The sequence below is a fragment of the Sciurus vulgaris genome (genome assembly GCF_902686455.1).
Source record: "Sciurus vulgaris genome assembly, chromosome: 8".
Classification (NCBI taxonomy): Eukaryota; Metazoa; Chordata; class Mammalia; order Rodentia; family Sciuridae; genus Sciurus; species Sciurus vulgaris.
The window spans coordinates 11193464-11217749 of NC_136468.1; the positions used below are offsets into that span (position 1 = coordinate 11193464).

The 24286-nt window shown below is 39.9% G+C and overlaps 1 protein-coding gene across 1 annotated transcript in view; it reads right to left on the reverse strand.

The window, feature by feature from the left end:
• Positions 1–313: 313 nt before the first annotated feature.
• The window catches only part of LOC306668058 (uncharacterized protein), a 247591-nt gene continuing 223618 nt past the window's right edge, over positions 314–24286 (reverse strand). Inside the window, exon 4 of the mRNA XM_079151094.1 lies at positions 314–355. Coding sequence (XP_079007220.1) covers positions 337–355 — 19 coding nt within the window. The 3' untranslated portion in view covers positions 314–336. The remainder of the gene's footprint in view (positions 356–24286) is intronic.

A 24286-nucleotide genomic window follows, 5' to 3' on the forward strand; every position in this document is an offset into this window, starting at 1 on the left:
GATTCATGAGCAGCAGGGGTAGCCATAACTGGATTTGGGGGAAGAGGTTGACAGAGGAGTCCAGGTTAACACTGATGCCACGATTTTGCTTAGAACCAAGCCTCTGTTGGGCCTTTTATTGTTCGAGATCCATGCTCACGGACCGGCTGCTTATGCACATGTTTGCTCAGCAAGAGACAAATTCTAGAAAGAGAAATATTAGAGGTCACTACACACGACTTTCCCCTTTAGGTTTTATATAATTGTGGCAACTCTTACCTCTCAGGTTGTATATAATTGAGGCATAAATTGCCAACTGTTTCTCCCCTTCTTCTACTTGTTCTCATTTTTTGTTATTCAATATTTATGGTAAAAGCTGAAGGGAAAAAAATAAGAAAAGCATTTTATCAAGTTCTAAAAAATTTTTCCTGGTTATTAAAATACATGTTCATTTTCTTAGTTCTGTTCATTTAGACATTTAATATTTCTTAAAGCAATGTCTGATTATTCAAGAGATGCTCATTCTCTTTCTTTCAAATAGTTCAAGTGTCTTTTGTTGGCAGAACTCTGCCAGCCTCCAAAGCCATAGCAAAGCTCACCAACTACGTTTAATTCAGTGAAAGCTTCATTAATTTAACTAGATCAGAGAAAGTCTCTCTGCCAAAATTAACCTATTTAGCACAGAAATAGTCTTCTCCGTCTGTAATTTCCATTTCTCCCAGGTTACTGCAGTCAGATCCTCACTGTCTGTTTTCTTCACCCACCAAGATTGAGATCTCTACAGCTCATAGAATAATCTGGCATTTTACAATATAGAGATTTTAAAGGGCCAGGTGCATATTTTCTGTAACACAGTCTGTTGTTCTAAAAATAGCTCTTACTTTAATGAACTAGAGTGTTCACCTAAGTCTATGAGTAACATTTATTGCAGGTCCTTTGTTTAAAATACATAGTTATTTGAAGAAAACACATAGAGAGGTTGCTAACTTATTCTTTCAAAGGGACTTTTTTTTTTTTTTTTGCCACAGATTTAAGCAATAATTGGGAAGAGAAAAGCAGCCTGCAATGTACTTTCTTATTCTGTGATCGGTGAAGAGTGAGGAATTATATACTGTCTGATTCTTTATTGATACTTGGAAAAGCAATATGTCAAATTTGAATACTTTTGTTCACTTTCACAAAATTAGGTTCTTGTTGCTTTCCTAGCAGCACTGGCTTATGATGCTTAAGTTATATTTGTAAAATGAGCAGCTAAGTGTTTTATTGATGAGAAAAATTTAGGTTGGAATGAAGACATGTTACTTAGAATCATAAAATGATTGAGCTGGAAGGCAATTTAGAGGTAATATAGTCCAGGCCTCACTCTGAATCCTCATTTTATTATTTCACAGATGAGGAAACTGAGTCCCCATGAATTGCTTATTTCCACAGATCTAATCAGTAGGGAGAAGCATTTACTTCATTTTTCAAAGAAGGCAATAATGTGCATTGCCTAAGATACCATGCTTCACAAGCATAGTTTATTTTCAAACTCTATCAATAGTGGGCATACTTAGCATATGTCTAGTGCTTAATAAATATTACCCATTATGGTCTTAGGATTATCAACTTCCTTATAGACAAAGTAATAAATAATATCATTACATTATTGAGTTCTTCAGAGATGTTCATAATAGAAATAAGGTCAATATTTTCAAAATCATTGTCCATTGCATTGGTTGAGTTTTTGTGTTGTTGAATAGATTTTTCATAAGTAATTGACTTTGACTTGGAATTATATTTTAATCTAAACTTAACATGGGCAGAAACACATAAGGAACTACATGACCAAGAGAAAAATCCTTTACTCTTGAGTCGGAAAGCCAAATCACCATGCTTAAGGTGACCTAGCTCATCTTGGGAAGAGAAGTTCCCTAACTCACAGCTCCCTCCTTGCAAAAGAAACTTTAGATCTGTGTCTGTCCTGAATAAATGGTTTCTTTCTATAGCTTCAGGCATTATTGTCCCTGAGAATAGCCCCTGAGAACTGTCACAGCATTTATTATTTGGTCTTTTTCCTAAAAGTTCCACATCCCCAGCACTTAACTTCATGATGTAGTACAAATTGATGTGGGCTTTCTGTAGATAAAGCAGATTTCCGGTTTGTATCATCACAACAGGTTTGAGATTAATCCTGGCCTTTTGTTTTAGAGACAAAACTTCCTTTCAAAGGACAGAGAAATAAATTAAGGTCATAGTAATGTTCAAAAACATTCTTTGAAATCTTTTCACCAAGTTAATAGCTTCCACCAGAGAAACCCCTTTGGTCTTTTCCTTTAGTTTTCTCTGCTATGTTGCAAACTGAGCTTCTCCCTAGCTTACTCTCCAGCTGTCAAGACCAGAAAACCTTTGTCTTTAAAGCAGAGAAGAAGGTCCAAGATGCCCCTAGTGGGGAAGACATTTTCTCATGGATATTCATCCATGCATTGCTTAAAGTGAAGCCACTTTACTTGGTCAAGCTGCTCAGTCACCAAGCAGGAATTCATAAGGAAAAAATTGCTTATACCCTTCCTCTAAAGAGAGGCGCTCGCTTAAGTAATTGACCCAAAGCAAATCCAAAACCAAACAAAACCGTTGGTTTACCTAAAATCACCGCAGTTTTCTTACCTGATGTTTCTCAGTGAGGAGGCTGGCTCACATTGATTTGATTGGTCAAATCAGCCTCTATCTAAAGTTATAGTCCCTTTCAGTAAAAGATAAACATCAGGGAAGTTCTTAGGTAATAATTGTTTTTATTGTTGTTTGTTTTGTTTTTGTTTTTGACCAGGTATTGAATCCAACTATGCTTAACCACTAAACCACATCCTCAGCCCTTTTTAAATACATTTTATTTAGAGACAGGGTCTCTCTAAGTTGCTTCAGGGCCTCACTAGGTTGCTGAGGCTGGCTTTGAACTCACGATCCTCTGCCTCAGCCTCCAGAGCCACTGAGATTACAGGCATGGGCCATGGTGCACATCACATCAGAGCTTTTATTTGGAAAAAGCTTGCATTGATAATGTCGTTGTAGAAAACAGTGTTTCTCAGGCCCCAGATCCTTAGGACCTTTGTTTTCTCTCTTTCTCTCTCTCTCAAAAGCACAGATATAATTCAATTATACTAGAGATTCAACTAAAAATAATAAAATTTTAAAACTCACTTTTGAGCATTTTGAATTTTGAATCCATGTGTTCTCAAGTCTGCAGATGAGCTGTCAGCTCACAGTTGCAGAGTTTCGTACCTTCTCTAACAATAGAGGAAAAGTAAATGAAAATCAGAAGCTATGGTACAGAAATTGAAGTATGATGAGATTTTAGTTTCTTTTTCTTTAACAATTTTCAGCTTTATTCGTGTTTTTAAGGCTGCAGGGGTCTGGGCACTCAGTGTGACAGAGACCAAGGTGGGCAGTGTCCCTTCCTTCCTGGACCACAATGTGAAGCAGAAGAGCAAATAGCAAGCTAGTCATTGTCAATAGCTAAGTGATCGATACCCAGCATTCAAATGCAGTTCAGGGATTAGGAAAAGGGGCTCCAATTTAGACCAAGTGGAAGAAAGGCATTACCTAAAGGAGAAACACTGAAACTGAAGCCTGAAGAATGGGCAGGTGAAGACCAAGACCATCCTAGGGAGAATGTTCCTGAAGGGGGGACCTGGGGCGGAGGGAAAGCTTAGGTGTCCGGAAGCTGACGGTGCAGATTTCATAGAAAGGTGCCTTTGAAAGAGAAACATTTAAAATGAGTTTGAGGACTTAGGATTCTTTTACATGGAGGGTCTTTATCCTAAATGCAAAAGAGGATCACAAGAGTTTTAGAAAGAATAATTCAGTCCTGCCTGTGTGTTTTGTTTCATCCAGGGCTTCGTTATATCTTCCTTGGACCTTAGGCATCTTTGTGGGCCCCTTCTTCCATAAAACATAGATAAGCAGAAATGTCATCCTATCACCATAAATATGAATATAAGCCAGCCTGGACTGTGTTTATTTTTTTCTTCCAATATTAAAAGAAGTTAAAATATTTTGTGGGTTTCTTAAAATTGTCATGGACTCTAAGCTCTGTGCCTACTGTGCCCAGGAGAAAAACAGCCCTGGTCTCGCCTGAAAAGAACAGATTTGAGCCCAGATGAAACGGAAGGCTACTCTATGACTACTACAAGACGAGGTGGCAGCCACAGCAAGAAAAACTGAGATCAATGAAATATTATTAACTTAGTTTCAAATTAAAGCATACACCATTTACTCAGACACTTTAAAATAATATATTCAGAAAACTAAACCAATAGTTGCTAATAAGAAAAATGTTCGACTTAAAAGTAATAGAAGAAACTAGGAAAGACATAAAGGAGGCAGAATACGGAGGCTGATAGGTAAAAAGCATTAGAAGTCAAGAGAGAGGCTGGGAGGAGGAATGAGTGAGAGAGAAGAGAAAAAGAGGAGAGGGAGGGAGAGGGAGAGAGACCTGGAACAGAGTCTTAGGAAAGTAAGGGGAACCTAATGAGAAGTGTCTGTGAAAGCTCTTTGAAGGTAAATGTACTGTAGGAAGGTAAAGTATAATAGGAACCCAGGGACAGGTATTCTGGGGAGCTTAGCGCCAATGCATTAAAAGCCTTCCAATGATCACCCATAGTCCTTCAGAAGAAATCAATAACATATGTGCCATTAACAAAGTAGTCGTGTTAGCAGGACAGAGCTTTGAAAAGGAGCATACGTAGGGCTTGTTAAACCAAAAATTTCTGCAGAGATGTAATAGTGGAAAGCCAGCAGGACTGTTTAGCTAGAATCAGGGATATGCTTGCTAAAGAAACCACTCATGGGGATTTTTGCTGTTTGCCACATTCTTTTTCTAAATCCCTTGACCATGTAGTTAAGTGAAAAAAGCTCTAAAACAATTTTTAAGAAAGAAGTCAATGTTACTGGGTGCAGTGGTGCGTGCCTATAATCCCAGCAGCTCAGGGGGCTGAGGCAGGAAGATCATGAGTTCAAAGGCAGTCTCAGCAACAGGAAGGTGCTAAGCGACTTAGTGAGACCCTGGCTCTACATAAAATACAAAATAGGACTGGGGATGTGGCTCAGTGGTTAAGTGCCCCTGAGTTCCAAAAACAAGAGAAAAAGTAAGAAGTCAATGTATGCGCACAGCCACTCCCTGTCTTCTTGCTGTGGTATTGAGGGTGAGTGCAGAGGTCATAGACCTGAGTTTTGTCACTGAGGACCTTTGTGATCCTCCATACTTGGAACAAGAGCAGTACCCTGTCATTGCCGGGAGAAGCCTGGCTGAGCCCATTCTTTCCTGGACACCCTGATGCTCTGCTCTGCATACTGACATGTGTCAATTGGCACAGGCTTTGGTGACCACAGGCCATGGTTTAGATGTAGCTTGTCCCTACAGGTCCATGTGTGGAAAACCTGATCCCCAGTGTGGTGATGTTAGGTGATAGTGAAGCCAGAATTAAGGACAGGCAGTTAGTGTAGAAATAGGGGATGGGTCAAATCCAGGAAATGAAGCCATCTGCCTCTGGAAGTTGGAGACTGCCCCTGGGAGAATGGAATGTCAAGGATCTCTGCAGCTCATTGATTACCAAATTTACCTGCCCTTATCAAGGACTGCAAGCAAGGAGCTGCTAATTGATGCCCCCTGGACCCTTATCTGCCTGAATCACCTTGGCCCTCCCCCTGCCCAAGGCTTCTCACTTAATGCAAAACCAGGCCTATTCACTTAGGCAGGAAGGAGAGATAAGTGGGGACAGAACTGGAGAACAAAAGAGACCTTAACCTATAAAAGATGGAGGTTGTGCTTGCTCACTTCTTGAGACTTTAGAACATCAGCCATGGCCCCCTTCTTCCTGCCAGGAGATGTCTGTATTCTTACCTTTAAATAAAACCTGCTTAATCTGCTCGCCTTGGCGTGCTTCTCTAGTGTTCAATCTTCAACGTTAGAGGGAGCAGAACTCGTCACCGGTAAACGGCGGTATCAATAGGACCTCTAAGAGGTTGGACCTCGTGGGAGATGGCCAGGTCATCAAGGGTTTTCCTCCAGAAGAGATCAACCTCATTCTCACAGGACTCTGGTACTTTCAAGAGGGTTCTTATTAGGAGAAAAAAAAAAAAAAAAAAAAAAAAGAATGAAAGAAAAGAAAAAAAAAAAAAAAAAACAAGACCAGACCCCCCCTTGGCCTTTTCTGGTTTCCAGCTACATCATTATCCACCTGCCCTGATGTGGTATAGACAAGGAGTCCCTCATCAGACGCCAAATTGATGAGATTGCATGATCTTGAACTTTCAGCCTCCAAAACTGTGAGCTAAATATACCTCTTTTCTTTTTATATATTACCAAGCTTCAGATATTTTGTTATGACAGAAAACAGGCTAATATTTTAGTTAGTAAATCAAACACTAATCTGGATGTTGCCTTGAACATATTTTGTAGAAGTGTTTAATATCTGCAATGAGTTGAATTTAATTGAAGGTTATCTATATAAAGGACATTATTTTCAATAATATGATCTTGTCCAGTCAAAAGCAAAGTTTCCTCAAGAAAGAAGAAATTTTGCCTCCAGATTATGATGTCAAGTCCTACCCAAGAGTTTCCACCTGCTTGTCTATCCTGCAAGTCCCGACTTGCCGTCCCTTACAATTGCATGACATAAATACCTTGACATAAATCTTTTTTTACATCTATAACTTCCATTGCTTCTGTTTCTTCACAAAACTCTGACTATACATATTTTGGTACCAAGAGTGATTCCAGAAGAACAGAATCTTAAGCATGGGTTTTCTAAATTGGCTCTAGGGATTCTAAAAATTGGTTCATTAATCAATTAGATTTAAAGGCCTGATTAACTCTATTTCCAGTGGTACAGAAGGCACTGATGTTCCATGGAATGGAGTGGTGTACTAATCACTTGGGCTATCACAATAATACACCATAAATGGAGTGACTTAACAACAAAAATTCACATTTGCACAGTTCTGGAGAACAGAATTCCAAGATGGAGGTTCCAACTGACTTGATTCCTGAGAAGGTGACTCCTCCTCACGTGTGAAGAACAAATTTCTGAGTCTTCCTACGGCCTTTCCCTGGTGCATATGCACAGAGAGAACCCTGATCTATTGAATCAAGGTTCCACCCTTATAACCTCACTTAAATTTAAGCAGTTACTCCAAGTCAGTCACAGCATGATTAGAGATTCAACTCTCAATGAGGAAGGATGATCTCAATGTTCTGTCCATAACGTGTGTCAATAGGGCTGCACAAAATATCACCATTGAATACCTCTAATTGAGTATATTTGAAAGGTGGGGTTCTGGGTGACTCTAAATTTGATATCTTAGACTATTCTTGTCTATTTAATGAATATAATAATGGAAGTGGCTCATTACTCTTAACTTCATTAGAAAAAGTGGGAAAAAAGAAAGGAAGCGCTTGGTGCTTCAATACCCAATTCAACTGCAGAATACGTTACCTGTAAGCCCCTGTCTGCCCCCAAGGAAATGTTCATCTCCTTCAGCTGAAATGAGAAGTGTGGCTGATAGTTCTGAAAAACAAAGACTCATCCTACAAGTGGCTAATGACAACATGAACTGAATTCCCAACCTTGCACTGTGTGTGGCTGGAAAACCTTTTATCGGGTAGAAGAGGCCTGTGAATAATGGAGTCAATCATCCATCTGAACAGAAGCCAGGAACAGAAATAGCATTATCAAGGAAAAATCTGTGAAGGACCCTCTGTCTGATGGCATAGGTCCCTGTAGATTTCACAGGCAATGGGTAAGGTTTTTGAGAATTTTTAACCAGCAGAAGTACTTTCAGCATGGAATCAAAAGGACCAATGCAGAGAAGACACATGAGGAAGAAGGCCAGTGACCAAAGAGTCAAAAGATTGGAGAGATGCAGCTACAAGCCAGGGAGCATCAAGGACTGCTGGGATTCACCAGCAGCTAGAGAAAGACAAGGCAGCGTTCTCTCTCAGAGCCTTCAGAGGAAGCTATTGACACCTTGACCTTGAACTGCTAGATGTCAGAAGTGTGCCACAATAAATTTCTATTGTTTTAATCTGCCCAATTTTGGCCATCTGTTACAGAAGCTCCAGGAAATTAATAACAGCAACAATAACCATCAGTAAATTCATTCATACAATTCTCCCTAGTATGGGAGAAAATATTGAGACATGAAAGTTGTATACCTTCAGTTCCTTTTTTGGAATATGTGGGAATCCAGAGAAAATAGGCCTTTTAAAATCAACTTTGAATTATGCTACAGAGCTAGAGTAATAAACACTGCATGGTACTGGTAAGAACAGACACATAGACCAATGGAACACAACAGAAGACACAGAGACAAATCCACATAGATACAGTCATTTGATCCTTCACAGTTACCAAAACACACATTGGAGAAAAGACAGCCTCTTTAACAAATGGTGCTGGGAAAACTGGTTACTCACATGTAGAAAAATGAAACTATATCCCTACTTCTCACCCTGCATAAAAGTTAACTCAAAATAGATCAAATACCCAAGAATTAAACCAGAGATACTGCAACTGCTACAAGAAAGCACACTCCAACATTAGACACAGGCAACAATTCCTCATTAGGACTTCTTAAACTCTGAAAATAATACTAAGAATTAATAAATGGATTGGCATCAAAGTAAATCTTTTGCACAGCAAAGGAATCAATTAAGAGCATGAAGAAAGAACCTACAGAATGGGAGAAAAAGTTTTGCTAGCTACACTTCTGACAGAGGATTAATATCCAGAATATATTTTAAAAAATCAGAGAGCTTAACACCAAAAAACAAATAACCGATCACTAGTGGGCAAATTAACTAAACACATAATTTTCCAAAGAAGAAAATACAAATGGCAAAAAAAATATGAAAACAATGTTCAGTATGTTCAGCAATCAGGGAACTGCACATCAAAGCTAAACTATTTCATCTCACTCCAGTCAGAAGGGCAGACATCAAAAATAGAAATAATAATAAATGCTGGCAAGGATATGGGGGAAAACAACATTTTACACTGTGGAAAACAGCATGAAGGTTCCTTCAAAGACTAGGAATGGAACCACCAAAAGACTCAGCTCTACCACTCCTCAGGGTTTACCCCATAGCAATATAGACACACCCTGTTCATAGTAGTCAAACTACGAAACCAGCCAAAGAGTTCATCAGGAGCTGAATGGATAAAGAGAAGGTATTATATAGTCACTATGGAGTTTTATTCCATCATAAAGAAGAATGAAATTGTCATTTGCAGGAAAATGGATACAACTTGAGAGCATTATATTAAGCCAATGAAGCCAAACTCAGAAAGAAAATGGTCACATTCTTTCTCTCCTATGTGAACACTAAAGAGAAAAAAGGACAACACAAATTAGGGAAAGAGAAGTGGCGACCAGCAGAGCAGAGGAAGACTACCAGGAGAAAGGAAGAGACGAGGGAAAGAGGAGATACAGGAAATGAAACTGACCAAATTGTATTGTTATATTGTGTGCATGTGCAGATATATAGCAATGAACCCCACTTTTATGTATAATCACAATGCACCAAATTTTTTTAAATGAATAGTCTTAAACTAACTTTTATTTTTTTTCTTTTTTTTTAATTTTTTTTTATTGTAAACAAATGGGATACATGTTGTTTCTCTGTACATGGCGTAAAGGCATACCATTTGTGTAATCATAAATTTACATAGGGTAATGTTGTTTGATTCATTCTGTTATTTTTTCCCTTCCCCCCACCCCTCCCACCCCTCCTTTCCCTCTATACAGTCCTTCCTTCCTCCATTCTTGCCCCCCTCCCTAACCCTAACTCTAACCCTAACACTAACCGCTCCCTCCCCCAATTATGAATCATCGTCCACTTATTAGCGATATCATTCGTCCTTTGGCTTTTTGAGATTGGCTTATCTCACTTAGCATGATATTCTCCAATTTCATCCATTTGCCTGCAAATGCCATAATTTTATCATTCTTTATGGCTGAGTAATATTCTATGGTATATATATACCACAGTTTCTTTATCCATTCATCAATTGAAGGACATCTAGGTTGGTTCCACAATCTGGCTATGGTGAATTGAGCAGCTATGAACATTGATGTGGCTGTATCTCTGTAGTATGCTGATTTTAAGTCCTTTGGGTATAGGCCAAGGAGTGGGATAGCTGGGTCAAATGGTGGTTCCATTCCAAGCTTTCTAAGGAATCTCCACATTGCTTTCCAGAGTGGCTGCACTAATTTGCAGCCCCACCAGCAATGTATGAGTGTACCTTTCTCCCCACATCCTTGCCAACACCTGTTGTTGCTTGCATTCTTGATAATCACCATTCTAATTGGGGTGAGATGAAATCTTAGGGTGGTTTTGATTTGCATTTCTCTTATTACTAGAGATGTTGAACATTTTTCCATATGTTTGTTGATTGCTGTAGATCTTCTTCTGTGAAGTATCTGTTCGTTTCCTTAGCCCATTTGTCGATTGGATTATTTGTATTCTTGGTGTAGAGTTTTTTGAGTTCTTTATAGATTCTGGAGATTAGCGCTCTATCTGAAGTATGATTGGCAAAGATATTCTCCCACTCTGTAGGCTCTTACTTTGCATTGCTGATAGTTTCCTTTGCTGAGAGAAAGCTTTTTAGTTTGAATCTATCCCAGTTATTGATTCTTCCTTTTATTTCTTGTGCTATGGGAGTCCTGTTAAGGAAGTCTGGTCCCAAGCCGACATGTTGAAGATCTGGACCTACTTTTTCTTTGATAATCTGCAGGGTCTCTGGTCTCATTCCGAGGTCCTTAATCCATTTTGAGTTTAGTTTCGTGAATGGAAAGAGATATGGGTTTAGTTTCGTTCTGTTGCATATGGATTTCCAATTCTCCCAGCACCATTTGTTGAAGAGGCTATCTTTTCTCCATTGCATATTTTTGGCCCCTTTGTCTAGTATGAGAAAATTGTATTTACTTGGGTTTGTGTCCGTGTCCTCTATTCTGTACCATTGATCTACCTTTCTATTTTGGTACCAATACCATGCCGTTTCTGTTACTATTGCTTTGTAGTAGAGTTGAAGGTCTGGTATTGCGATACCCGCTGCTTCACTCTTTCTGCTAAGGATTGCTTTAGCTATTCTGGGTTTCTTATTCTTCCAGATGAATTTCATAATTGCTTGCTCTATTTCTGTAAGGTACGTCATTGGGATTTTAATTGTAATTGCATTGAATCTGTATAGCACTTTAGGTAGTATGGCCACTTTGATAATATTAATTCTTCGTATCCAAGAACATGGGAGATCTTTCCATCTTCTAAGGTTTTCTTTAATTTCTTTCTTTAGTGTTCTGTAGTTCTCATTGTAGAGGTCTTTCACCTCTTTTGTGAGATTGATTCCCAAGTATTTTATTTTTTTCGAGGCTATTGTGAATGGGGTAGTTTTCCTAATTTCTCTTTCTGAAGATTCATCACTTATGTATAAAAATGCATTGGATTTATGAGCATTGATCTTGTAACCTGCTACATTACTAAATTCACTTATGAGTTCTAAGAGTTTTCTGGTGGAATTTCCAGGTTCCTCTAAATATATAATCATGTCATCAGCAAACAGGAATAGTTTGAGTTCTTCTTTTCCAATTCGTATCCCTTTAATTTCTTTGGTTTGTCTAATTGCTCTGGCTAGAGTCTCAAGAACGATGTTAAATAGAAGTGGTGAAAGAGGGCATCCCTGCCTTGTTCCAGTTTTTAGGGGGAATGCTTTCAGTTTTTCACCATTTAGAATGATATTAGCCATGGGCTTAGCATAAATGGCCTTTACAATGTTAAGGAATGTTCCCACTATCCCTATGTTTTCCAGTGTTTTGAGCATGAAGGTATGCTGTATTTTATCAAATGCTTTTTCTGCATCTATTGAAATAATCATGTGATTCTTGACTTTGCCTTTTGATATGGTGAATTACATTTATTGATTTCCTGATGTTGAACCAACCTTGCATCCCTAGGATGAAACCCACTTGATCATGGTGCACTATCTTTTTAATATGTTTTTGTATGCGATTTGCTAAAATTTTGTTGAGAATGTTTGCATCAATGTTCGTTAAGGATATTGGTCTGAAATTTTCTTTCCTTGATTTGTCTCTGTCTGGTTTAGGTATCAGTGTGATATTGGCTTCATAGAATGATTTTGGGAGGGTTCCCTCCTCTTCTATTTTATGAAATACTTTCAGAAGTATTGGAATGAGCTCTTCTTTAAAGGTTTTGTAGAACTCGACTGAGAACCCATCTGGTCCCAGACTTTTCTTTGTTGGTAGGCTTTTGATGACTTCTTCTATTTCATTACTTGAAATTGGTCTATTTAAATTGTGTATGTCCTCCTCGTTCAGTTTAGGCAATTCATATGTCTCTAGAAACCTGTTGATGTCTTCGAAATTTTCTATTTTATTGGAGTATAGATTTTCAAAATCGCTTCTAATTATGTTTTGTATTTCAATCATGTCTGTTGTGATATTTCCTTGTTCATTCCGAATTTTAGTGATTTGGGTTTTCTCCCTCTTTCTCTTTGTTAGTGTGGCTAAAGGTTTATCAATTTTGTTTATTTTTTCGAAGGACCAACTATTTGTCAATTTTTTGTATTGTTTCTTTTGTTTCAATTTCACTGATTTCAGCTCTGAGTTTAACTATTTCCTGTCTTCTACTACTTTTGATGCTAGTCTGTTCTTCTTTTTCCAGGGCTTTGAGCTATAGTGTTAGGTCATTTATTTGTTGAGTTTTACTTCTTTTATTAAATGCGCTCCATGAAATAAATTTTCCTCTAAGTACTGCTTTCATAATGTCCCAGATATTTTGATATGATGTTTCTTTGTTCTCATTTACCTCTAAGAATTTTTTAATTTCCTTCCTAATATCTTCTGTTATCCATTCATCATATAATAGCATATTGTTTAATCTCCAGGTGTTGGAGTAGTTTCTGTTTTTTACTCTTTCATTAATTTCTAACTTCAATCCATTATGATCTGATAGAATACAAGGTAGTGTCTCTATCTTCTTGTATTTGCTAACATTAGCTTTGTGGCATAATATATGGTCTATTTTAGAGAAGGATCCATGTGCTACTGAAAAGAAAGTGTATTCGCTCTTGGTTGAATGGTATACTCTATAAATGTCCGTTAAGTCTAAATTATTGATTGTGTTATTGAGATCTAGGTTTCTTTGTTCAATTTTTGTCTGGAAGATCTGTCCAGTGGTGAGAGAGGTGTGTTAAAATCACCTAGTATTATTGTGTTTTGGTCTATTTGGTTTCTGGAATTGAGAAGGATTTGTTTGACATACGTGGATGAGCCACTGTTTGGGGCATAGATGTTTATGATTGTTATATCTTGCTGATTTATGGTTCCCTTAAGCAGTATGAAATGACCTTCTTTATCCCTTCTGACTAACTTTGGCTTGAAGTCCACATTATCTGAAATGAGGATGATACTCCAGCTTTTTTGCTGAGTCCATGTGCATGGTATGTTTTTCCCCATCCTTTCACCTTTAGTCTATGGGTATCTTTTTCTATGAGGTGAGTCTCTTGCAGGCAACATATTATTGGATTTTTCTTTTTAATCCAACTGCCAGTCTATGTCTTTTGATTGATGAATTCAGGCCATTAATATTCAGGGTTATTATTGAGATATGATTTGTATTCCCAGTCATTTGGTTCATTTTTTTATTTTATTTATTTATTTATTTATTTGACACGACTTGGTTCCTCCTTTATTTGACAATTCCTTTAGGATAATTCCTCCCTTTGCTGATTTGCTTCTTTGTTTTTCATCTCTTCTTCATGGAATATTTTGCTGAGAATATTCTGTAATGCTGCTTTCTTTTTGTAAATTCTTTTAGCTTTTGTTTATCATGGAAGGATTTTATTTCATCGTCAAATTTGAAGGTAAGTTTTGCTGGGTATAAGATTCTTGGTTGGCATCCATTTTTTTTCAGGGCTTTAAAAATGTTGTTCCAGGCCCTTCTAGCTTTTAGGGTCTGGATTGAAAAATCTGCTGATATCTGTATTGGTTTCCCCCTGAATGTAATTTGGTTCTTTTCTCTCATGGCCTTTAAAATTCTGTCTTTATTTTGTATGTTAGGCATTTTCATTATAATGTGCCTTGGTGTGGGTCTGTTGTAATTTTGTGTATTTGGAGACCTATAAGCCTCTTGTACTTGGTTTTCCATTTCATTCTTCAGATTTGGGAAATTTTCTGATATTATTTCATTGATAGATTGTTCATTCCTTTGGTTTGTTTCTCTAGGCCTTCCTCAATCCCAATAATTCTTAAATTTGGCCTTTTCATGATATCCCATAGTTCTTGGAGATTCTGTTCATGATTTCTTACCATCTTCTCTGTTTGGTCAACTCTGTTTTCAAGGTTAAATATTTTGTCTTCAATGTCTGAGGTTCTGTCTTCAGGTGTTCTATCCTACTGGATATGCTTTCTATGGAGTTCTTAATTTGGTTTATTATTTCCTTCATTTCAAGGATTTCTGTTTGGTTTTTTTTCAATATCTCTAACTCTTTATTAAAATGATCTTTTGTTTCCTGCATTTGCTCTTTTAACTGTCGATTGGTGCGATCATTCAATGCCTGCATTTGCTCTTTCATCTCATCGTTTGCTTCCCTGATCATTTTAATTATGTACATTCTGAACTCCTTTTCTGTCATTTCTTCTGCCATGCTGTCTTTGGGTTTTATTGATGTAACATCTAGATTTGTTTGCGGCATTTTCTTTCCTTGTTTTCTCATATTGTTCAGGTATCAGTGGACCGCTGAGATATTGCAGATTTCCTCTATTGACTTACAATGTCCCTGAAGATTTCTATATATATCCCCCCTTAGCCTTCAGTAGGCTGAAGTCTTGGAGGAAGTTGATAGTGCGGTGCTCCACAAGGAAGCTGCCTCTCTAGGAGTGGTGGCCTTCAGGTGGGGTATATTCCCTGCTAGTGGGCAGAGGTGCCTCCACTTGTTGACCAATGGTCATCCAAAGGGGAACTAGGCTGAGGGCTGAGGCAAGGCCTGTTTTGGCCTGTGTCTCTGGTTTTACTGTCCTTGTGGGAAAACCTCACCGGGTGGGGAAGACTCACCCGGTGGGGAGGTCTCACTGGTCAATTCCCCTCCTCCAGGTTCCCCTCAATCTACAACTAATGCCTGGGCTGGGCTGTCTTCCTCTGCAACATTCCCAGGGGCCCGGACCTACCTCCTGGGCCTGGGAGCCTCACCCTTCACAGACGAGTCTCCTTAGGGTGCCTCTCCTCAGAGAATCTGCCCACAGTCCTGGGACCTTCGCTCCGCCCTAAGCCTGTCTCTGTGGGGCTCTTCCACCAAGAAGCCTCTTAGGTCCTGGGACCCTGCTCTGCACCTAATCGCCTGGCTATGCGGCCCCTCCTCTGAGCAGCCACCTGGAGCCCGGTACAATCGCTCCGAGTCCCAGTGAACCGCCGCACGCCTCTTCCTCCAGGCAGGCGCCCGGTGTTCCAGTGCGGTCGCTAGGAGTCCAAGCAACTCACTGCGCGCCTCCTCCTCCCACCAACCGCCTGTAGCCCTGGGCAGTCACTCCAAGTCCAAGTGACCCGCCCTGTTCCTCCTCCTCCTCCTCCAGGTAGCCCCCCGGGTTTTCAGGTGCGGTCGCTCTGAGTTGCTCTGAGTCTAAGCAACCCGCTGCACACCTCCTCCAGCAGCCGCCTGGAGCTCTGGTATGGCCACTCCAAGACCAAGCGACCCATTGCGCTCCTCCTCTGGGCAGCCCCCCGGTGTTCAGGAGTGGTCAGTTTGAGTCCAAACAACTCACCACTCACCTCCTCCTCTGAGCAGCTGCCTGGAGCTCTGATGCAGTCACTCCAAGTCCAAGTGACCCACCGCGCTCCTCCTCCTCCTCCTCTGGGCAGGCCCCGGTGTTCAGGAGTGCTCGCTCTGAGTCCAAACAGCTCTCCTTGCAGCTCCTCCCCTGGGCAGCCACCCAGAGCCCCAGTCGTTGCTCCAAGTCCAGGCGCTGTGCTGAGCAGCCTCCTCTACGATGCTCCCAGTTGTCCGAGTTCACTGCTCCAGCGGGCGAGGGGTGTCTCGCCGGGCAGCTCTACTTCACAAAGTTCCCTGCGTTCCAGGACGACCACCCCATCCGGGACGCCTTCCCAATGGGAGAGACTCACCCGGCGGCTTTGAGTTGGTCCCAAGTCTCTCAATATCTCCTCTTTTGAATCCTGAGTCCTGGAGCAACATGAAATGCAGCCACCCTCTAGTCCACCATCTTGAAAAACCCTTAAACTAACTTTTATTTTTTAACACCCTTAATGGACTCTGGTGAGTCAAAAGATAGATTTATATGAAGATAATCTGAAAAGAAAGATAATGGACTTTTCTTCTCTTGACCCTGACAGTATTACTATTATTAATTATCACTAAGTAAATAAACAGAACAAGTGAAAGAAAGGCCCAGGAGAGACTAAAGGGAAAAGAAGGGATCAAGCTCATTTTGATTGTGGCTTTGAAAGGACATCAGAGGCCCTACAGGCAGTCCCAGAGTCCTCCTGGGATCTTCTGGGCTCAGACTTTATATCATATGCTGGCTGGGTTCAGAGATCTTAAGTATGCTCTTGTCTAAAGACAAGATTTTTTCCCTAGGTGCAACATAAGGAACTATTTCAGGGTATGTGCATTAGCCTCTGATGGAATATGCAGGTCAGGTCTCAGGTCTAGAAACCACCAGGACAAAGCACAGCTCTGATGTCTGGGGGCAGCCCACAACAGCAGCAGCACAGTTCCCAATGAGTATGTCATGGCACCCTGCTGTGGTTCTTTTCAAGGTAGGCCACCACATTGTGTCAATGCATAAGGTTTATGCGCCATAGTTACACTACTTCAGAGGTGCTTTCCATCTGGAAGGCTAAGTTGAGTGGGTGTTTTCCCACGAATATGAGCTTTGTGAAACCATGTATTTATTTCATATATTTACCAGAAAATGAGAAAATATAAGAGACTGGGTGAAAATGAATGGTTCTAAAGAAAACAAATGACTCAGTGGCTATGGATTTAAATGGCTCAAAGGTTAACAAACAGGTAGTTGTTGGTGTTTTGTAAGATGTTATAATGAAATACTCTGTATCACAGTTAAACTTGATCTTTAAAACTGTTTTAGGAAACTTTTGGTCACTTCTCTTATGCTGCCCAAAATCCTGATTCCAATTATGTTGAAAACTACTGCAAAAAAGACCATTTTTCTACTATAGACTCATGTTTTATGCAAAGTGCTACCAACCTTAGTCAGCTGTGTTGTCAAGTCTTAATAAATTGAAAACAGCCAATTACAAGTAGGAGGGCTAAAATAAGCAGACACACTCACACTTGACAGCCTGGTAATAAGGAACTGAGCACCCAACTGTTTAACAATGCAGTAAAAAGCTAATTTGTCATAATAATGGAAATTCTCAGGTATTTCTCCAGTACCTTGAGCTTCGAGTGTGTTCCGCTGACACACAGCCATGTGTGGACTTATCAGGAGAGCTGGGGGGGGGGGCATATATGATTATCTATTTCAAAAGAACTGTGGCACCTCCTGTTATTTTGGGTACCCATGGATAGTGTCTGCTGCTGGTGTTGTCCATTAGCCACATCTCCAGGAACTTGTTTAGGGTTCGGTTCCTAAAGAAAAATGATTCTGGACTGTTACTAAGAAAATCTGCTGGGTGCCATGGCACATGCCTATAATTCCTGTGGCTTGGGAGGCTGAGGCAGGAGGATCGCCAGTTCAAAGCCAGCTTCAGCAACTTAGTGAAGTCCTAAAGCAACTCAATGAGACTCTGTCTCTAAATAAAATATAAAAAAGGGCTGGGGATGTGGATCACTGGTTAAATAACACTGGATTCAATCCCTGAGAAAGAGGGAAGGAGGGAAGGAAGGAAGGAAGGAAGGAAGGAAGGAAGGAAGGAAGGAAGGAAGGAAGGAAGGAAGGAAGGAAGGAAGGAAGGGAGGGAGGGAGGGAGGGAGGGAGGGAGGAAGAAAGAAAGGAAGGGATGAAAGAAATTCTCTATGAGATCGTAGGAGCGCAGTAACTCAAAGGAGAGGACAACTGTTCTCCCCACTTCTGAAAAGCAGCTTCAGGGGTGCCACCCCCATGGTAGGTGTTATAGACACCACAGGAAGTGAGCCGGAGCCAATTAGTCCTCCTGGGGCAAAAAATACAGCTGCCTTCACTTTTCCTGGGGGCCAGAGTGGCAGCCCATCACCTGGCATAGGGCAGCAGTCACCTTAGTGACATCTTCATTCCTCTGCAGCAGGGAACCATGAACCTCACAGATGACAGTACCTTGAATTGACACTTGAGATTTCGGGACCAGCAGCAATGGCAGAGTTCTGGAATCTTCCCTTATTTCCTTCTCTACTATTGGTTCCATCTGGCATTTCTGGGGAAATATTGACTACATTAAGAAAAAGTCTTAATTGCTTGACATATGCTATTTAAGACAGCAGGTGTTACATAATACACCCGAGCAGTGTTTTCATCAGGATGGTTCATTTCTGTGACGTGTTTGCGCTGGAGGTGGTACGCTTCAGTTATCTGTGAAATTCACTTATGTGGAACGGCTCATTCTCTGACAGAGTCACATACGTTGTTGCTGTGAAAACAGAGTGGTAAGCTTGTTATCAAAGACTAAAGACGGGTTCAAGAAAAACTTGTATTTAGAACAGCTCTTGGGCCCAAGTAGGAACAAAGGGACTTCTGTTTTCGATGATTATCTACTAGAGTTGGGCCCGATTTTGAAGTATTGATTTTATTACCCAATTTTTCTTTTAAAAATTATTCTCCCTCCTGTCCATCCCTAATAGAGCCATGCTGTTAAAAATGTAAATATATGTCTGGTTTCCTCTGCAGCATAAATATTCAAGTTCTGAAGTCAGTAGTTGCCTGAGAAAGCCTTCCTTTGCCCTTCCTGAGGGAGGCAAGCATTTAACCGCTTCACAGCTGACTGTCTTCTCCTGCTCCTGGGCTGCCTCTGCCAATCTTTGATGCTACCGTGGACTATAAAGTTAACAACTGAGTATTACAGTACTCTGCAGGCATCATGCATCTGGCCAAGGATGCATGTTGGGCAGCAGTGACATGGGTAAGTAACTGCAAATAGAGATCAGATTCCTAAATTAGATTGTTGTTTTTTTTTTTTTTCCCTTGTAACAGAAGCTCTCATATCCAATTTGCATACTGTACGTTACCAATTGAAATGCTAATAAAATGCGCCCTAAGCAAAATGAAGTCTAAGAGAACAAAGAAAGTAGTAGTGGGGAGGATTTAAATGTACATGTATCATGTAATGAATATTTTTGCATGCTTGCCCATTAAAATATCAGGTATTCTTTATTCAGGTTTTTTTTTTTTTTTTTTTTTTTTTAAGTGAGAAATCTGAATTAGAGGCTGGCTATCTTACTTCTAAGGTCACAACAGAAGGTAGAAATTTTGCTGGCTGTGAGCCAACACATTAACACTCAAATTGAATGAGATCATTTATGGGTCTTACTGAAAAAATACTTCATGAAGAAAGACACCATTCTAAATTTCAAGATGAGTAGCATGCCATGTCTAAGACATGATATGAACCTCAGAAACTAGGTTCAAGATTGTTACAGTTTAGAAGTGTGCCCCCAAGACCCATGTGCCAAAGACTTGGTCACCTACCCGTGGTGAGATTGGGAGGTGGTGGAACCTTTAAAAGGTGAGGCCCAGTGGGAGAAGTTAAGTCACTGGAGACACACCCTTGAGTGGATATGATACCCCTGTGCCTTCCTCTCTTTCTTTGCTTCCCAGATACCATGAAGAAGGCAGTTTTCTTCTGTGTGTTCCTGCCATGACTTGCCACCTCTCCACAGTTCCACCCAAAAGGTTCAACCAACCATAGATGAAACTTTCAAAACTTTGAGTCAAGATAAATCTTTCCCCTTTAAGTTGATTATCTCATGTATTTTGCTACATTAGTGGGAAACCAACCAATAGGACGAAATGAAACATACATATTTATTCATATATGAAAAATGCAATGATTAATATTGTGGAGGCTTGGGACAGATATTCAGTCAATATATCATTCGTTTATTTTACAGGGAACAAAAGGCAGCAGTATACAGAATTTCTGGGAAGTTTATACATTCTGTACAATTTTTGTTCTTTGTCATTTGTTCACTCTCCCCACAAAGAAATGGATTATAACCTTAATACTAAAGTGCATTCTAAAAATCCTTATTTTATAGAAGAGAGACCAGTAGAGGAAGAGGACTGGGAGAGGGAAGAGGGAAAGGAAAGGGGAGCTAGTAGGGAATAAAATTGACCCAATTGTGTTGTTATATTGTGTGCACGCACAAATATGCTAAAACAAATCCCACTATAATGTATAATTATAAGGAACCATAATAGCCCATAGTTTAGGTGCAGATACGAACACTTTATGAGAACATAGAGCCTAAGTAATAAGAATGGGCCATTTAGATAGTTTCCCATTCTGATTTCTAGAGCTAACAATAGGAACATGCTTTGCAGAGGATGCTCCAACAGAAGAAAGGAAGTTCAAAAATATGTGTGTCACTTTCCTATCTTCATCAGTGCCTGCCCCCGTACACAGACCTGCATCAGCTCATGTTCTGGGACTCTTCTATGCGTGGAAGGGTCCTGTAAAGCCTGGTGAAGGGTTGATTATTTCCTGAGATTTCTCCAGAGATCTAAGGAAGTAAAGAGTGAAGAGGAAGCAAAGAAGAGGGTGACACCATCCTGTCTTTCTGTTGGGTGGGATGGGGACCAAGTCCAATATGACACCAAATGATTAATTCCAGTGTATGCCTTATTCAACTGTAATTTCATTAAGTTAAAAATGTGTTTTCAAATATGGAATAAACATACATTAAAGATACATTTAACTCATTAATGAGAACATCAGCAGGATGGTAAAGCTGATACAAAGCAAAATTCAAAATGCTGTATATATGTATATAGGCAAAGAAAGAGCACATGCTGATGTAAGTTTGCAAGTTACATTACTTCCAGGCACAGAATTTGCAGCTTGGAGTCTTCTTTCTACTGAAGAGGTGTTCTTCTCTACAAGATACAATCTGCATGCTCACAGCATGTAATTTCATACAGCTTTGACCTTAACAGATAGTAAATTGTAAGTCAAAACGAAAGTACCTCCCCAGAAAAACTGAATAAGAAAATCTTTTATTACAACAATGAGAAAACAAGAAATCAGCCTTGGGACTTATTTTCCAATTCTAGGTCATTGTACTTAGCATCTAAGTTATCCAGATGACTTGAATTGCTTCTCAAGAAAGTGACTTAACATTGAAGTGATTTCAGTGCCTTTCACCATCTGAAAGAGACCTCCCATCTTGCATACCCAGTTCAGCAATACCAGTGACCCACACTAGAATCAATTGCTAGCCTCTTTGTGTTCTCTGCACATTTCATTATAACTGCCATGACCACAACTCCTTTCTGAGTCTTTCCTCTCCCAAGATTATTATATGAGTACTCTAATATTTTCATAATTTTATTATCCCTAAAGCTCCTCTAAACACATGACATTGAACAAGGTAGCCACCAAAAACACCATCCTTGGATGTGAACAAGGACCAGATTTACATAGTATCTTATATAGTAGCTCTTTCTTGGGGGTTAAACTAACTTGTCCAAAAGATGATCAGTTATTGGCATAGTTTGCAGTCAGGGGACAGGGGAGAGTGATCAGCAAAGAGTTACAGAGTATTAATGAAATATAATTCTAACACATGTTCAACTGCACAATCCATAGTCACCTCATTTCATTTACAATATTTGTAATTACACATACAGTATCTTAATTGGTTTAGATTTATTCTTCATTTTCTACAAAGGACTGTTGTCAGCTACAACTGTATGTGGCAAATACACTCTTATCCAGGATTTACAAGGCACTCATACCTTAATTAACAGACCTTATATCCAATGAGCACTAAACTCATTTAAATTTCAATAAAATTAAGTGTCCATGTTTATGCAGTCCTTTATCTGAATGATGGCATTTGAATTGAAACAACTATTTAATTTTTCCCTAGGTTTCCCTGATTAAACTTATAATAGATTGTATTTGCGGCTGAATTATTCAAAAAAGAATTCTAAAGTTAAGTTCTTGGCATTTATTCCATGTAACAGGAGGGAAATACTAAAGTTTTAGTGGTAATGACATCTCAGTTTCTGCAATGCAGATTTTCCCAAAAGATGGAAAATAGAATCAGTTCAACTAAACTCTGGTTAAGCAAGATTATATACAACTAAAAATTCGGTGATGTTTTTGTTAAATTGTATGAATACACAATACAACTTTTTAGATCTAAGCCATGTAAAATTCTGACTTTGAAGTGGAGCATTAATTCATATCTAATATTAATATGGAGAGTTATAAATTAATGGTCTAGTGTCATCCCTTAGATAAGTATCCACCATTTTTAGAAGATCCAAAGAAAAAGTATGTTGAAGAACACTCCAGTGTGCTTTTATATACTTTAGAAAATCATTTAGTAGCTACAAGTGGATGCTAGTATGTGAGAAAAAGAAGGTACTACCCCTTTGGGTCAAGGAAATGTAATAAAATAAGCCGGTGACCTGGACTCTTGTCAAGAGATAATTTTTTTGTTTGTTTTTTGTTATTAGGATTGAACTCAGGGACACTTAACTACTGAGCCACATCCCCAGCCCTATATTGTATTTTATTTAAAGACAGGGTCTCACTAAGTAGTTTAGTGCCCCCCTTTTGCTGAGGCTGGCTTTGAACTCACAATCCTCCTACCTCAGCCTGCAGAGCTGCTGGGATTACAGGTTTGCACCACCATGCCCAACTGACAACTCCTTTTTTAAACTGGACTATGTCTTCTTCTCTGTAATTAATGAGAAATTTGCACCAACTCTTCCCTGCTAATGGTTTTCAGTTCTAGTATTTAACTAAAATTCAAGTAAGAATGCTCTGGGGGCATTCTTCCTTTTAGCATATCCCTCTCTGACCTCCATCAAATCACCATGATCCTATTATTTTTCTTTCTGAATATTTCTCTCTTATCTATTCCCTTCTTTCCAACTAGAGCCTTCTTGTGGTCAAGCTATCATCTATTGCTTCCTGGATTTTAGTAGTGAACTCTGATTAGACTCGTTCATCTTTGCTTACTCCCTCCCCTACCTCCCCACACATACATCTGTGCCTACCATAACCAAATTATATTTTTGTTGTAAAGTGTTTCTTTAAAATGCAAGTTAACCAGGGCCATCCTTCTTTGAATTTCCATTTCCTCTGGATAAATCCAAAATTTCTTAACATAGCTGTCCAGCCATATGCACAGACTTTCTCTCCTACTCCAGCACCCTGTGGCTTTTTTAAGTCCTCAGGATCTGTAAGGCAAACCACTCTGTCTGGGTCTCTTTACCAAACTGATCCCATACCTCACTTCCTCAGGAAAACTTCCCCATTTCACATGCCAGGACAGATCCCACTATTACACATTCCGCCACAACCCTCACTATTCTTATTTTCTTTAATATAATATCTATGTTGCAAAGTGACCTAAGCCAAGTGGCCCCTCCATCAACTGGCAGGATATTTTGTTAAACAGGAGTCACCTTTAGTCACCTTTAGAGAGGAGGTAGATGATTCGTCACATAGAAGCTGGATGGTAGGAGACAAAGAGAGTCTCCAGGAAATCCTACGCTGAACATGTACTGGCTGGAAGGTATAAAGATCCCCCTCAGGCTCCACCTTCTAAGGACATCCCACTCTCTGCAGCTGGGCGTTCGACAAGCACTTGCTGCAAAGCTTCCTTCCATGCACCTGAATGAGAGTGACTTTGCAGACCCTGCCAAACTTCCCACCAGATGTGGTGTTCGCCTTTTACTAATTGGAAGGAGGAGGAACAGAGTTTCAAACTACAGTGTGAGGCTGCTGGGCATGCTGGTGCCCTCCACCTCCTTCACCCCCAAGGTTAAGCTAGGTCGGCTTAAACTGGCCTGGCTTTAGAACCCCTCACTTCATGGCAGGGGCAGGTCCACAGGTTTCTGCCCTCAGGAACAGGGGGCTCGCTGCTGAGCCACGGTGCCAGCTTAGGCTGCGCGGGGCCTCTCAGCGATTGTCTCCAGGGCCTCTAAGACTTTCCTCAGAATCAGCCTCAGGCTGAAACATCTATTCATCAGTAGCTAAGTGGAGTGAATCTCAGAAAAGGAAGACTGGAGGGCTCAATTCTCTTCCTTTTAAGAGCAAATTGACTTACTTTCCCCCAAAGGAGAAGCTCTA